The sequence below is a fragment of the Sander vitreus genome, chromosome 20 (assembly GCF_031162955.1).
Source record: "Sander vitreus isolate 19-12246 chromosome 20, sanVit1, whole genome shotgun sequence".
In the NCBI taxonomy this organism is placed as follows: Eukaryota; Metazoa; Chordata; class Actinopteri; order Perciformes; family Percidae; genus Sander; species Sander vitreus.
Window position 1 is genome coordinate 29,434,251 of NC_135874.1, and position 17,500 is coordinate 29,451,750.

Here is a 17,500-nt window from a genome sequence, read left to right on the forward strand (position 1 = left end):
TAACTACATGTCAGGTCTCCTTTCTGTGGTGCGTTCACTGACCTTCAGGTCTTCACACTCCATGTCTTCTCTGGGTTTGCTCCACAGCTTCAGTCGCTCGGCGTATTTCTTCTTCTCCTCCTTCAGCTTCTCTCGTTCCTGTACGTCACATTAAAAACATCTCATTATCTGTAAGTTTATCGTATATGATATGTTCGAGCCTGTCAAAGGCATATTTCTGTCACTCGTTACAAAGAGAGTAAACTGACTCTGTCCTTCTCCAGCTTCCTGCGCTCCTTCTCCTCCCTCCTCTTCTGTTTCTCCTCTTCAAACCTCTTCCTCTGCTCCTCCTTAAGTCTCTCCCTCTCCTCCCTGTCTCTCCTCTTGGCCTCCTGCGTCTCCTCCATCTCTTTCTTCACCTTCTTCAGACGAGATCGCTCCATGTTTTCTCTCTGCTGCAGCAGCTTCTCCCTCAGCAGGGACGGGCTGGCCTACAAACACACAATCATACACACACACACACACACACACACACACACACACACACACACCTCGGCTGTTTACAACGTGTAGCGAGTTATTTGAAGTTTGTTTATACTGTTTATTGATCCCCAGTGGGGAAATTACAATTTCCACTCCGTTAGAAATCACAGCACACAGGCCTGAAATACACACACACACACAGAGAACCTATTCATGCACAAATGGAGAGATGTCAGAGTGAGTGGGCTGCCAGTGCTGGCCCAGCGTCCTGAGTGGTTGGGGGGGGTACGGTGCCTTGCTCAAGAGCACCTGGCAGTGCCCAGGAGGTGAACTGGCATCTCTCCAGCTACCAATCCACACTCTGTACTTTGGTCCGTACTGGGACTTGAACATTTGTACTGCAGTAACTATTTTAAACACTAGCTGTCAGTATTACATATTGCACCTTTAAACACACACACACACACACAGACACACACACAGACATACACACACAGACAGACACACACAGAGACAGACACACACAGACAGACAGACACAGACAGAGACACACACACACACACACACACACACACACACAGACACACACTACACTAAGTGATACACACAGACAATGATCAGGCATGAAAACGGGTCAGGGGTGAAAAAGGTGAGAAGGATATTACCCCTCTAGGGGGGTCCGGGGGCATGCTATACATACCAACAGTGTAATATTTCAGTTTGCGTTCATTACAGTGAATTAGACTGACAACCAATCATTGAGAAAACTACACGTTACTACTTTGGTCTTCATCCAAACAGTGAATTAGTTCATTCATGATGTTGATGTTGTCCATGTTGATATCAGCTGCTTTATTTACATTTATTACAAACGTTGCATTGTTTATCTTTTCATATATGTAGACGTCTAGACTCTGGGACAAGGCCGTGATGTTTACCCGCCGTGCTGATAACAGACAGCAGACAGACAGCTCTGTCAAGGCAGTTTGGGCTTCAGACAGCTTTCACACAGCGGCCATCGTTAATGACCAATCACGTTCCTCTGTGAACGTGCACACGTATGGTTAGTATCACGGTCGGTCAGCGCCAGCGGCCGTTGGCGGTAACGTTCTGGTACTACAGAGGGCACGGACCGGAGCTTTGTGACTAGCAGTCTTACCGCTGCTGTCGTACAGCGTCTTCCTTCAACATGAGCTGCAGAAGCCCCCGGCTCCCTCAGTCTGAGGCACCGGCCGGCTTCCCGTCTCCCCCCGTCTCCTCTTGTCCTCTATTCATGCCCAGCGCCATTTGTTTTAACTCCTTTCTCAACTAAAGCTGGATCTACATGCTCCAAGTTTGATCAACTTCACTTTTTTTTTTTAGCTGCGTTACCACGGAGACCACACTGGCACAGCACTCTCACATTTCGGCAAAGACCCGCCCTACTTTGCATCTGATTGGCTAGAACTAGTTTCATTGGTAGGTGGAAGTTCGATGATTATACACTGATACAAACACAGTGGTACAAACACACACACACACGGCTCTCACCTGTGCAGGTGAGCCCCGCCCCCCACCTTTAGAGGGGGGGCTGAAGGGGAAGATGGGGGGGTCATCAGGGAAGAACTGAGAGAAACTCTGTTCAGACAGCTGATGCTTCGTCACTGTGGAGGCCTGAGACACAGGAAGTGAGGTCATCAATAACAGGAAACGCTTTCATAGAAACTCACGTCTACCGTACAACACTGTAACAGCTGTCTCTCATCGTACTACATGTTAATACAGCTGTCTCTCATCGTACTACATGTTGTATATATGTTGTGTATATGTTGTGTAGTTGTGTATATTGTATGTTGTGTATATGTTGTGTATGTTATGTAGATGTTGTGTAGTTGTGTATATTGTGTATGTAGTTGTGTATATTGTGTATGTAGTTGTGTATATTGTGTATGTAGTTGTGTATATGTTGTGTAGTTGTGTATATGTTGTGTAGATGTGTATACGTTGTGTAGAGTTGTGTAGATGTGTATACGTTGTGTAGATGTGTATACGTTGTGTATGTGTATACGTTGTGTATGTGTATACGTTGTGTATGTGTATACGTTGTGTAGATGTGCATACGTTGTGTAGATGTGTATATGTTGTGTAGATGTGTATATGTTGTGTATATGTGTATATGTTGTGTAGATGTGTATATGTTGTGTAGATGTGTATATGTTGTGTAGATGTGTATATGTTGTGTAGTTGTGTATATGTTGTGTAGTTGTGTATATGTTGTGTAGATGTGTATATGTTGTGTAGATGTGTATATGTTGTGTAGTTGTGTAGATGTGTATATGTTGTGTATATGTGTATATGTTGTGTATATGTTGTGTAGATGTTGTGTAGATGTGTATATGTTGTGTAGATGTGTATATGTTGTGTAGATGTGTATACGTTGTGTAGATGTGTATACGTTGTGTAGATGTGTATACGTTGTGTAGATGTGTATATGTTGTGTAGATGTGTATATGTTGTGTATATATTGTGTAGTTGTTGTGTGTATATGTTGTGTAGATGTGTATATGTTGTGTAGTCACCTTGAGGGTGATGGTCCCGTTCTGAGGCTCACAGTGTTGTTTAAACAGCAGCTTCAGTCTCTCTTTGGACACGCTGGCCTTCCTGCGACTGAACACAACACAACATTTAGAGAGGAGACCTCCAGCATCAGCTGCTCCTCTCAGAGAGGAGACGTCAGCTGCTCCTCTCAGAGAGGAGACGTCAGCTGCTCCTCTCAGAGAGGAGACGTCAGCTGCTCCTCTCAGACACACTCCTCTGCTGATCAACTAACGTGGTCTCCAGGGGAACCGGCTCACCTGATCTGATTGGCTTTCACCGTAAACGGCTCGCTGTGTTCGTCCTTCATCATCCTCACGGTGTATTTAAACACCGATGGGTTCAGAGGCTTCTTCTTCCTGCTGACACACAGACACACACACACACACACACACACACAGAAAGACACACACACGAAAATCAATGCAACAGAAACAGAGATCTCTTATCTTCTTTTTTATTCCACACATTCCTCGACTACATTACCCACAATGCACCTCTCCCTCTGAAGACACTAAGCTTTTGACTATTTTTAAAAACACCTGGGGGAAAACCTGATGTTTTTAAGTTCTCGTCAGTATCAAAAGTTACCCAGAATCCTCCGCTGCCATCTGTTTAGTACTGCTGTTCCTGCTATATATACACAGGTTTTGTTTATTTGTGTGTAGTGTAGTGTGTTAGTGAAGTGGGTGCTGTTGACAGACGACCTCTGACCTCCTGACCTGTTCTTAGCTGTAGGACTCTGGAAGGCTTTGCTCTCCTCGTCGCTGTCGCTGATGACGATGGTGTCACCGTCCGCAGGTTTGGTGTGGCCGTTAGCGGTCGCCGCTCCGTTAGCCGCTGGAGCCCCGTTAGCACTAGAGTGAGGAGAGTGAACCTGTAGGATCTCACACACATGTCTAACACACACAGACACAAAGACACACACACACACAGATGTTTTATAGTCAGATGAGTTAAAGACTTAAACATAGAAAACATACTTAAGTGTATCTGAAGTTAAAGGCAGGGTTGGGAACTATTTTCTGTCCCTCTCATATTTCCGTTGACAGCCCGTAACAGTACCTGGCCCCGTTGCGTCCAGTGACGTCCACCGTCTCTCCGGGGAAGAAGCGGTCTTTGACGAAGGCGTAGACGTCCTCGCAGAGCTCCGTGAGGCGGGCGTGGCGGCTCAGCGCGGCCAGGTGGAGCACGGGCAGCAGCAGAGACGGAGAGAAGCTCCGCAGGCTCTGCTTGGCCCGCTGCTCGCTCTCCACCGCCTCCAGGTAGGTGAGGCCAGCCCGGCCCGTCAGAGCACAGCTCCACACCAGACTGTTACACAGGATGGTCCGCTCGAAGAAGTCACTGGGGAGACAGGACAGCAGGGGGATGTAACTAAGTATAGTTCCTCCAGTACTGGACTCACAGCTGCTCCATATGAGGAAGATATAAGATGACGCTGGGGCACATTTAACCTCTAAACAGAGACAGAGTGTGTGTCTGCGGGTGTGTGTCTGCGGGTGTGTGTATGTGTCAGTGTCTGTGTGGGTGTGTGTGTCTGCGGGGGTGTTTCTGTGTGTCTGCGGGTGTGTGTGTGTCTGCGGGTATGTGTGTGTGTGAGTGTCTGCGGGTATGTGTGTGTGTGAGTGTGTGTCAGTGTCTGTAGGTGTGTGTGTGTCTGCGGGGGTGTGTGTGTGTGAGTGTGTGTGGGTGTGTGTGTCTGCGGGGGTGTGTGTGTCTGCGGGGGTGTGTGTGTGTCTCTCTGCGTGCGTGTGTGTGTGTTTGTCTCTTTGCGTGCGTGTGTTTCTGCAGGTGTGTGTGTGTCTGCTGTTGTGTGTGTGTGTGTGTGTGTCTGCGTGCGTGTGTGTGTGTGTTTAGTCTCTTTGCAAGTGCGTGTGCTTTCTCTAACCCAGACCCCTGCTAACCCAGACCCCCGCTAACTCCAGACCCCCCCAACCCAGACCCCGCTAACCCAGACCCGTCTAACCCAGACCCCGCTAACCCAGACCCCGCTAACCCAGACCCCGCTAACCCAGACCCCGCTAACCCAGACCCTGCTAACCCAGACCCTTCAGACCCAGACCCTTCAGACCCAGACTCCTCTAACCCAGACCCCTCTAACCCAGACTCCTCTAACCCAGACCCTTCAGACCCAGACCCTTCAGACCCAGACTCCTCTAACCCAGACCCTTCTAACCCAGACTCCTCTAACCCAGACCCTTCTAACCCAGACCCGTCTAACCCAGACCCGGCTAACCCAGACTCCTCTAACCCAGACCCTTCAGACCCAGACTCCTTTAACCCAGACTCCTCTAACCCAGACCCGTCTAACCCAGACCCGTCTAACCCAGACCCGTCTAACCCAGACCCGTCTAACCCAGACCCGTCTAACCCAGACCCTTCTAACCCAGACCCGTCTAACCCAGACCCGTCTAACCCAGACTCCTCTAACCCAGACCCTGCTAACCCAGACTCCTCTAACCCAGACTCCTCTAACCCAGACTCCTCTAACCCAGACTCCTCTAACCCAGACCCTTCTAACCCAGACTCCTCTAACCCAGACCCTTCAGACCCAGACCCTTCTAACCCAGACCCTTCAGACCCAGACTCCTCTAACCCAGACTCCTCTAACCCAGACCCTTCAGACCCAGACTCCTTTAACCCAGACTCCTCTAACCCAGACCCTTCAGACCCAGACCCAGACTCCTCTAACCCAGACCCGTCTAACCCAGACTCCTCTAACCCAGACCCTTCTAACCCAGACTCGTCTAACCCAGACCCGTCTAACCCAGACTCCTCTAACCCAGACCCTTCAGACCCAGACCCTTCTAACCCAGACCCTTCTAGACCCAGACCCTTCTAACCCAGACCCTTCAGACCCAGACTCCTCTAACCCAGACTCCTCTAACCCAGACCCTTCTAACCCAGACCCTTCTAACCCAGACTATTTATTTCTACTTATTTCCATTCTGCAGTAGGTCTCGTTCTTCAAGTTGGATGTCATCACCAGAATACTCTTCTGTGTGTGTCTCTGTGTGTGTGTCTCTGTGTGTGTGTGTCTGTGTGTCTCTGTGTGTGTGTGTGTGTGTGTGTGTGTGTGTCTCTGTGTGTGTGTGTGTGTGTGTGTGTGTGTGTGTGTGTGTGTGTGTGTGTGTGCCTCTGTGTGTGTCTCTGTGTGTGTGTGTGTGTGTGTGTGTGTGTGTCTCTGTGTGTGTGTGTGTGTCTGTGTGTGTGTGTGTCTGTGTGTGTGTGCTGTGTGTGTCTCTGTGTGTGTCTCTGTGTGTGTGTGTGTCTCTGTGTGTGTGTGTGTCTCTGTGTGTGTGTGTGTCTGTGTGTGTATGTGTGTCTCTGTGTGTGTGTCTCTGTGTGTGTGTGTCTCTGTGTCTGTGTGTGTGTGTGTGTGTGTGTGTGTGTGTGTGTGTGTCTCTGTGTGTGCCTCTGTGTCTCTGTGTGTGTGTGTGTCTCTGTGTGTGTGTGTGTGTGTATGTGTGTGCCTCTGTGTGTGTCTCTGTGTGTGTGTGTGTCTCTGTGTGTGTGTGTCTCTGTGTGTGTGTGTGTGTCTGTGTGTGTGTATTTAAAACAACAACAACCTGTAAATATATAGAATTTATATTCACATGTTTTATTTGATACCTGGGAAACTAATACATGTGTTGTTGGTCATTCAATGATATGATTTTTTTGATTATTTTTGATGACAATAGGTCTATATTAGGGCGTAATCATTAATATTCGGGGCAATTAGCCTACCGTATTTTCGGACTATAAGTCTCACTTCTTTTCATGCTCTGGCTGGTCCTGCGACTTATAGTCAGGTGAGACTTATATATCAAAATATATATAATGTAACATGTTTTAAATGTTATTTCATGCTGAAAACATCACCGTCTACAGCCGCGAGAGGCGCTCTAGGCTTGTGAGGACTATATGCTGCTCCTAAAGACAACTGAGAAAGAAAAGAAGCTGCAGGAGACTGCAGGTAGTAAAACACGCAGCTGAAAACGGTCATCGAGCAGCAGAAGGAGAGTTTGGAGTGAGAGAGAAACTTGTGAGGGACTGGAGAAAAGGTTAGTCTCACTGCAATGAAGAAAACAAAGAAAGCTAGTCGCGCTGAAATCCAGATGGCCAGAGCTGGAGGAAGGAGTCCACAGATGGGTGCTTGAACAACGTGCTGCTGGGAGAGGCTCGTCAACAGAGCCGTTACGTTACGTTAACGTAGAGACACCTACCGTATTCAGCCCCTTGTTCTGGCTGCTGTTGGGTAGTTTAATAACTGTTAATGTGTTACGTTAACATAGAGACACCTACCGTATTCAGCCCCTTGTTCTGGGGGCTGTTGGGTAGTTTAATAACTGTTAATGTGTTACGTTAACGTAGAGGACACCTACCGTATTCAGCCCCTTGTTCTGGGGGCTGTTGGGTAGTTTAATAACTGTTAATGTGTTACGTTAACGTAGAGACACCTACCGTATTCAGCCCCTTGTTCTGGGGGGCTGTTGGGTAGTTTAATAACTGTTAATGTGTTACGTTAACATAGAGGACACCTATCGTATTCAGCCCCTTGTTCTGGGGGGGCTGCTGGGTAGTTTAATAACTGTTAATGTGTTACGTTAACGTAGAGGACACCTACCGTATTCAGCCCCTTGTTCTGGGGGCTGTTGGGTAGTTTAATAACTCTCCTTTCCAGATTAATTGTCTGTTCTTGGTCTTGGATTTTGTGAAATAATTTCGAAATAAATGTGACATATGTTTTTTTCCCTCTTCATGACGCATTTTTTGACTGATGCGACTTATAGTCCATAACATACGGTACTATTATTTGATGGGGGGCGTTAGGGACCTGGATAATAGATAGGGGGAAGGTTGTTGGGTTTTTGTCGGGGCTGAACGTGGCTCTGTAAAATATCTAGATAAAGATATAACTTGTGATAAATAACCAGATATTAAAAGTCTTTCAGTGTTCTGATAAAATACAACAAACAGCTTGTTGAGTTTAAACCTAATGACAGGAAATCATTTACAACTGTCTTATTGAGTGCAGTTTGCTGCTGATATTTTCTTTAAACCAACATAAAAAAACTCTGTATTTCAGCGTTAAACTATAAAATCAGCTGTCGTTATGTCCAACAGGTAACCTGCCCTTTACCTGCACCTGAGCAGGTGAGCTGAACAGTAAACCTTTATTGACTGTGTGAGCAGTGACAGCAGGCCTGGCTCTCTAACCCACTCCGCTAACGGCTAACACAAGCAGCTAACAGCGTTAGCTTCGTTAGCTAGCCAACAGTACACCTGCTGTCCACCTGTTTCAGCCGGTTTCCCGCCTCCAGACGGAGACTTGTAACATGTTTATCTGCTGAAAACAACTTTGACTTCTCTTTCTGTCTAGTAGTTAGTAGAATAGTAGAAGTTTTGGTTTGTTTATGTTGTCTAGAAGTTTGTCTGGAAGTTTGTCAGCCGGCCAACTTGGTTGTGGCTACAAAAGATACAGCTACGGCCGGAAGTTACGTAAAATCGCGCAAAATCTCCAATAAATTAATATTATTTTTATCCTTTCACCCAGGAAACGCGTGTTCGTTCGTCGGGAGTGTTTGAGCCCAAACCCCGATATGTTTCCTAAACTTAACTTGTCGTTTTTGTGTGTCTAAACGTAACTGTCGTAGCCGTAGCTGTATCCCTGCTAGCATCAGCGGGCCAACTGTCAGTCAGAGTCGTGTGCAGCGAGACCAACGGCTGTGTGCGCGAGGCAGTTAACCGTGAAGGTAGCGTTACTCACTCGTAGCTCCGGAAGATTTCGTGTGTGATTTTACAGAGAAAGACCTCTTCCTCCGGCCGCAGGTCCGCCGGGGGTCTCTCCCGGATGAAGGCTCTCCTGTGGAGAAGCGGCATCTCACAGCTCCGTAGCTCCGCGTCACCCCGGCAACACTTTGAGGGGGAAAAAGGAGGGAAACTGGGTCACAAAGCCAGAACCACACACACACACAAACACAAACTCCCGCTAAACTAATTAAACTCCGAGAAGAACCGAAGTAAAAGCGGAAAGTAACGGAGGTGAAACCGCGCAGAAGCGGTGCGCAGAAGATCTTTTGTTAGAGATAATCTGCCCACATGGGAGTCTGAGATGAGACTCTACTGCTAATTGTTTTCACTCCACAACAACACAAAACACACTCTCTACTTCCGCTTTCACTCAGTGGAAGTGTGTAGAAACATCCATATGAGGGAGTTTACCGAGTTGTGTAACGATGAACGGATAATCCTCGGTACAAAGTGGAGGAGAAGTCCGCGCGCTGGAGGCTGAAAGCTGCTCGCACACTGGCGGCTTGTTGACCAACTTTTTCATCCACTTCACGGACCCTCGCAGAGCTCGGAAACTTCAGAGCTCCGGGTTACAGAAACCAACCAAGACGATTTTTTAAAGATAAAAACTATATAAAATATAGCATGACCAAATGGTGTGGTCAGTGGCTATTGAAAAAGAATCCCGAAAAGTGTAAACATTTACATACTGGTAGAAAAAATGACATTTTAGTCAATTATGTAGTTGGGGATTTAGTGATTAATCCAGTACAAGAGGAGAAGGACGTAGGTGTTGTGGTGGATGGTTCACTTGAATTCCACTCACATAATATAATATAATATAATATAACATAATATTATATATATTACTGCTGTCAAAAGATTAAAATATTGAATCGCAATTAATCGCAAATTTTTATCTATTCTAAATGTCCCTAGATTTCTTATTGTCCCATTATTTCTTTTTCTCATTTTAATGCTCTTATCAACATGGAGAAGTGGATCGGCTTGCTTTGTGCTTTTGTCGCCTGGCTTTGACAAGGGGCCGGAGAATTGGCATCAGCTGTGTGCTTGGTCATCAGCTGTGTTTGCTTGGTCATCAGCTGTGTTTGCTTGGCCATCAGCCGTGTGCTTGGTCATCAGCTGTGTGCTTGGCCATCAGCTGTGTGTTTGGTCATCAGCTGTGTTTGCTTGGCCATCAGCTGTGTGCTTGGCCATCAGCTGTGTGCTTGGCCATCAAGTGGTCTTTCAGACTGGATGTGCTGCGATGATAGCTCAGAACACACAGATCACGTTGGTCTTGTCAATGGAACCATTTGGCAACTTTTTAAAAGTAAACTTTCCATTCAGAATCTTATCGTCATCCATTTCGGGGTCTCGCGCTCGCCATCCACTCAAAACGTAACGTTAGCCTACTGCTCTTTGTGTGTGTTGTTCTGTTTCCGGTCTAGCTAGATCCGGTGTGGTGAACGTTAATCTCACGATAAAAAATTGACGCCATTAAAATGGGTTTGCGTTAATGCCGTTAATAACGCATATATATATATATATATACATATATATACATATATATATATATATATATATATATATATATATATATATATATATATATATGCGTTAACGTCACGTTAATAACGATATATATATATATATACATATATATGTGTATATATATATATATATATATATATATATATATATATATATATATATATATATTAGGGCTGTCAATCGATTAAAAAATTTAATCTAATTAATGACATACTCTGTTATTAATTAATCTAAATTAATCTCATACATAATTAACGGTGCCTGAACCGAAACTTTTTAAGAAAGTAAAAAAAGAAAAGAAATAAAAAAGGTACTAAACAACAGTTGGTGACATTAAAGAACGGCTTGTTTATTGCTAAGGCCATATGGTCAACATTAAATGATTAATAATAATGTTTAACAATAACAATAACTTATTTCACTAGTAAATAGCTGTTGAACGACAAAAACAACAACCAGATGGAAAAGGACATTTACAATAACTTCAAATGCACCACGAGGCTGTAGTTTACCAGTTTCATTGAACGCACCGTCTGTGTTGTTTCTCCGACGCAGCTGCAGATTGTTACATCCCGGTGTTGAATCCTCTACAGTAAAACACAGTCACACTTTACACCGTTTAGTGTTAGCTGTCAGCATTTAACCCTGTTTAATCAGCTACTAGCTAGCGGTAGGCTAACGTTAGCTGCTGTCGAGTATAGTGTTAACTAGCTAGCGGTAGGCTAACGTTAGCTGCTGTCGAGTATAGTGTTAACTAGCTAGCGGTAGGCTAACGTTAGCTGCTGTCGAGTATAGTGTTAACTAGCTAGCGGTAGGCTAACGTTAGCTGCTGTCGAGTATAGTGTTAACTAGCTAGCGGTAGGCTAACGTTAGCTGCTGTCGAGTATAGTGTTAACTAGCTAGCGGTAGGCTAACGTTAGCTGCTGTGTAGTATAGTGTTAACTAGCTAGCGGTAGGCTAACGTTAGCTGCTGTCTAGTATAGTGTTAACTAGCTAGCGGTAGGCTAACGTTAGCTGCTGTCTAGTATAGTGTTAACTAGCTAGCGGTGGGCTAACGTTAGCTGTTGTCCAGTATAGTGTTAACTAGCTAGCGGTAGGCTAATGTTAGCGGCTGTCGAGTATAGTGTTAACTAGCTAGCGGTAGGCTAACGTTAGCTGCTGTCGAGTATTGTGTTAACTAGCTAGCGGTAGGCTAACGTTAGCTGCTGTCGAGTATTGTGTTAACTAGCTAGCGGTAGGCTAACGTTAGCTGCTGTCGGGTGTAGTGTTAACTAGCTAGCGGTAGGCTAACGTTAGCTGCTGTCGAGTATAGTGTTAACTAGCTAGCGGTAGGCTAACGTTAGCTGCTGTTGAGTATAGTGTTAACTAGCTAGCGGTAGGCTAACGTTAGCTGCTGTCGAGTATAGTGTTAACTAGCTAGCGGTAGGCTAACGTTAGCTGCTGTCGAGTATAGTGTTAACTAGCTAGCGGTAGGCTAACGTTAGCTGCTGTCGAGTATAGTGTTAACTAGCTAGCGGTAGGCTAACGTTAGCTACTGTCGAGTATAGTGTTAACTAGCTAGTGGTAGGCTAACGTTAGCTGCTGTTGAGTATAGTGTTAACTAGCATCACATGCAGCGGTGTTTGTGTTTCAGAGCAGCAGAGAGAAGAGCAGACATATCAGTGGAGCCAGATTTTCGTCTGTATGAAACGTCAATATGGAATGGATTAATCTGCGTTAATTTTTTTAACGCGTTATTTTTTTACTCCTCACGGATAACTGAGCTTCTCACCCTATCTCTAAGGGAGACGCCAGCTACCCTCCTGAGGAAACCCATTTCGGCCGCTTGTACCCTGGATCTGACCTATGATATCTCTAACCTGGCCTGGGAACGCCTCGGGATCCCCCAGTCGGAGCTGGTTAATGTGGCCCGGGAAAGGGAAGTTTGGGGTCCCCTGCTGGAGCTGCTACCCCCGCGACCCGACCCCGGATAAGCGGACGAAGATGGATGGATGGATGGACGGATGTAATATTTTCCGAAAAAGTTAAAAAAGCAACATCTATGATTGCAAAACGTATGCATGGAGATACTTATACCACTATATAAATCTCTGGTAAGATCCCATCTTGAGTACACCAGCTCAGTCTGGTGTCCATATGTATTAAAATATGTAGAAAACATTGAAAGGGTCCAGAGAAGAGCTGCTAAATGAATTCCAGGAATGAGAAATAAGTCTTACCAGACAGACCTTCTGTTGAAGACTGTGCACACGTTATCAGAAGACAGGCAAGGGCTTGGTTTGTTTGTTTGTTTGTTTATTTTATTTCTGTATGTGAAATCCATGAGAAATGTGACGAGTAATCTCCTGGGCCCAGGTTTTCTAAAGTAATCCAGTTGGACTTGGATCACGGATTGGCTCAAATCTTGGAAATGGGTTTTTCAAAAGCAAAAGCGGGATTGTGAACTAAGATCAGATCATGTTATCTGATCTACATTTGATCTGGATCAAACCTGCCCTTTGAACTCGGTTTGGGATCTATTTGATCCAAAAAACAGGATTATCCTGATCCAATCAGAAGGATGGATTCAGTTGGGATTGTTTGAACCATAAGAGTTTTTTAAGTGAATGATCACAAAATCAATGTTTACTGATGATATATACTGTACATTTCTTCATATTTGAAGCATGTGTGAAGCATGTCACATCTAATGACGTATGGTAAACATTATAACACAAAGAATGTAAAATATTTCTGTTTATTACAGTTTTTCTGTTAGGGTTAACTCTAACCTGTAGTTCTATAGCTGTAGTTCTATAGCTGTAGTTCTATAGCTGTAGTTCTATACCTGTAGTTCTATACATGTAGTTCTATAGCTGTAGTTCTATAGCTGTAGTTCTATAGCTGTAGTTCTATACCTGTAGTTCTATAGCTGTAGTTCTATAGCTGTAGTTCTATAGCTGTAGTTCTATAGCTGTAGTTCTATACCTGTAGTTCTATAGCTGTAGTTCTATAGCTGTAGTTTCTATAACTGTAGTTCTATAGCTGTAGTTTCTATAGCTGTAGTTCTATAGCTGTAGTTTCTATACTGTAGTTTCTATAGCTGTAGTTTCTATAGCTGTAGTTTCTATAACTGTAGTTCTATAGCTGTAGTTTCTATAGCTGTAGTTTCTATACCTGTAGTTCTATACCTGTAGTTCTATAGCTGTAGTTCTATAGCTGTAGTTCTATAGCTGTAGTTCTATACCTGTAGTTCTATACCTGTAGTTCTATAGCTGTAGTTCTATACCTGTAGTTCTATAGCTGTAGTTCTATACCTGTAGTTCTATAGCTGTAGTTCTATACCTGTAGTTCTATAGCTGTAGTTCTATACCTGTAGTTCTATACCTCTAGTTCTATAGCTGTAGTTCTATACCTGTAGTTCTATACCTCTAGTTCTATAGCTGTAGTTCTATACTTGTAGTTCTATACGTGTAGTTCTATACCTCTAGTTCTATAGCTGTAGTTCTATACTTGTAGTTCTATACTTGTAGTTCTATACTTGTAGTTCTATACCTGTAGTTCTATACTTGTAGTTCTATACTTGTAGTTCTATAGCTGTAGTTCTATAGCTGTAGTTCTATACCTGTAGTTCTATAGCTGTAGTTCTATACTTGTAGTTCTATACCTGTAGTTCTATAGCAGTAGTTATATACCTGTAGTTCTATAGCTGTAGTTCTATACCTGTAGTTCTATACTTGTAGTTCTATACCTGTAGTTCTATACCTGTAGTTCTATACCTGTAGTTCTATAGCTGTAGTTCTCTGCTGAGCCAGCAGGCTGCACTGTTAGCTCCATGTCAGGCTCTGGTCAACAGGATCTGCTCATCCTGAAATTTGGTATTTGGATCCCAGTGATCCAATCCAATGTTCCTTTAAAAACATAAAGTCAGATGATCAGGAGATCCTGGATAGCAAAACACGGGATTTCCAAATCTGCATCAATTTGATCCAGATTACATTTTTTGAAAAACTGGGCCTGGAGGTTGGCCAGATGTTTGCTGATCTTACTGATGTGGGAGAACACGCCAACACGGGGAGAACACGCCGACACTGGGAGAACGCGCCGACACTGGGAGAACGCGCCGACACTGGGAGAACGCGCCGACACGGGGAGAACACGGCAACATGGGGAGAACACGGCAACACGGGGAGAACACGCCGACACTGGGAGAACACGCCGACACGGGGAGAACACGCCAACACGGGGAGAACACGCCGACACTGGGAGAACACGCCGACACGGGGAGAACACGCCGACACGGGGAGAACACGCCAACACTGGGAGAACACGTCGACACTGGGAGAACACAGCAACATGGGGAGAACACGCCGACACTGGGAGAACACGTCGACACTGGGAGAACACAGCAACATGGGGAGAACACGCCAACACTGGGAGAACACGTCGACACTGGGAGAACACGCCGACACTGGGAGAACACGCCGACACTGGGAGAACACGCCGACACGGGGATAACACGCCGACACTGGGATAACACGCCGACACGGGGAGAACACGGCAACATGGGGAGAACACACCGACACTGGGAGAACACGCCGACACGGGGAGAACACAGCAACACGGGGAGAACACGCGACATGGGGAGAACACGGCAACACGGGGAGAACACGCCAACACTGGGAGAACACGCCGACACTGGGAGAACACGCGACACGGAGAGAACACGCCAACACGGGAGAACACGCCGACACGGGAGAACACGGCGACATTGGGGAGAACACGACACGGGGAGAACACGCGACACGGGGAGAACACGCAACGGGGAGAACACGCCGACACTGGGAGAACACGCCAACATGGGGAGAACACGCCGACAACACGCCGGAGAACACGCCGACAGTGGGAGAACACGCCGACACGGGGAGAACACGACGACTCGGGGAGAACACGCCACGGGGAGAACACACATGGGAGAACACGCCGACACGGGGAGAACACGCCGACACGGGAGAACACGACACGGGAGAACACGCCGACACGGGAGAACACGCCGACACGGGGAGAACACGACACTGGGAGAACACGCCGACACGGGGAGAACACGCGACACGGGGAGAACACGCGACACGGGGAGAACACGCCGACACGGGGAGAACACGCCGACACGGGGAGAACACGCCGACACTGGGGAGAACACGCCGACACGGGGAGAACACGCCGACACTGGGGAGAACACGCCGACACTGGGAGAACACGCCGACACGGGGAGAACACGCCGACACGGGGAGAACACGCCGACACGGGGAGAACACGCCGACACGGGGAGAACACGCAGACACGGAGAGAACACGCCGACACGGGGAGAACACGCCGACACTGGGGAGAACACGCCGACACGGGGAGAACACGCGACACGGGGAGAACACGCCGACACGGGGAGAACACGCGACGCTGGGAGAACACGCCGACACGGGGAGAACACGCGACACGGGGGAACACGCGACGGGGAGAACACGCCGACACGGGGAGAACACGCCGACGCGGGAGAACACGCGACGCTGGGAGAACACGCCGACACGGGGGAGAACACGCCGACACGGGGAGAACACGCCGACACGGGGAGAACACGCCGACACGGGGAGAACACGCGACACGGGGAGAACACGCCGACACGGGAGAACACGGCAGACATGGGGAGAACACGCGACACGGGGAGAACACGCGACATGGGGAGAACACGCCGACACTGGGAGAACACGCCGACACTGGGGAGAACACGCCGACACTGGGGAGAACACGCGACACGGGGGAGAACACGCAGACACGGGGAGAACACGCCGACACGGGGAGAACACGCCGACATGGGAGAACACGCCGACACGGGGAGAACACGCCGACACGGGGAGAACACGCGACGACGGGGAGAACACGCCGACACTGGGAGAACACGCCGACACTGGGAGAACACGCCGACACGGGGAGAACACGCCGACACGGGGAGAACACGCCGACACGGGGAGAACACGCCGACACGGGGAGAACACGACACGGGGAGAACACGCGACACGGGGAGAACACGCCGACACTGGGAGAACACGCCGACACGGGGAGAACACGCCGACACTGGGGAGAACACGGCGACACGGGGGAGAACACGCCGACACTGGGAGAACACGCCGACACTGGGAGAACACGCCGACACGGGAGAACACGCAGACACGGGGAGAACACGCAAACACGGGGAGAACACGCCGACACTGGGAGAACACGCCGACACGGGGAGAACACGCCGACACTGGGGAGAACACGCCGACACGGGAGAACACGCGACACGGGGAGAACACGCCGACACTGGGGAGAACACGCGACACGGGGAGAACACGCCGACACTGGGAGAACACAGCGACGGGGAGAACACGCCGACACTGGGAGAACACAGCGACACTGGGAGAACACAGCGACACTGGGAGAACACGCCGACACTGGGAGAACACGCCGACACGGGGAGAACACGCCGACACTGGGAGAACACGCCGACACTGGGAGAACACGCCGACACGGGGATAACACGCCGACACGGGGAGAACACGCCGACAGTGGGAGAACACGCCGACACTGGGAGAACACGCCAACATGGGGAGAACACGCCGACAACACGCCGGAGAACACGCCGACAGTGGGAGGACACGCCGACAGTGGGAGAACACGCCGACACGGGGAGAACATGGCAACATGGGGAGAACACACCGACACTGGGAGAACACGGCAACATGGGGATAACACGCCGACACGGGGATAACACGCCGACACGGGGAGAACACGCCGACACTGGGAGAACACGCCGACACTGGGAGAACACGCCGACAGTGGGAGAACACGGCAACACGGGGAGAACACGCCGACAACACGGCGGAGAACACGCCGACAGTGGGAGAACACGCCGACAGTGGGAGAACACGCCGACACGGGGAGAACACGCCGACAACACGCCGGAGAACACGCCGACAGTGGGAGAACACGCCGACAGTGGGAGAACACGTCGACAGTGGGAGAACACGCCGACACGAGGAGAACACGCCGACACTGGGAGAACACGCCGACAGTGGGAGAACACGTCGACAGTGGGAGAACACGCCGACACGAGGAGAACACG

At 48.0% G+C, this 17,500-nt stretch overlaps 1 protein-coding gene across 2 annotated transcripts in view; it reads right to left on the reverse strand.

Moving 5' to 3' along the window:
- baz1a (bromodomain adjacent to zinc finger domain, 1A) overlaps positions 1-9,347 on the reverse strand; it is a 25,838-nt gene extending 16,491 nt beyond the window's left edge. Inside the window, exons 1-9 of one of the 2 annotated variants that reach the window (XM_078278277.1) lie at positions 9,244-9,347; positions 8,789-8,937; positions 4,102-4,380; positions 3,759-3,935; positions 3,297-3,395; positions 3,021-3,108; positions 1,993-2,115; positions 249-470; positions 43-138 (exon numbers count right to left, since the gene is read on the reverse strand). In XM_078278277.1, coding sequence (XP_078134403.1) covers positions 43-138; positions 249-470; positions 1,993-2,115; positions 3,021-3,108; positions 3,297-3,395; positions 3,759-3,935; positions 4,102-4,380; positions 8,789-8,901 — 1,197 coding nt within the window. In that variant the 5' untranslated portion in view covers positions 8,902-8,937; positions 9,244-9,347. Of the gene's footprint in view, positions 1-42; positions 139-248; positions 471-1,992; positions 2,116-3,020; positions 3,109-3,296; positions 3,399-3,758; positions 3,936-4,101; positions 4,381-8,788; positions 8,938-9,243 lie in introns of both variants that reach the window. The other variant, XM_078278276.1, reaches the window with a different exon arrangement.
- Between the last annotated feature and the right edge of the window lie 8,153 nt (positions 9,348-17,500).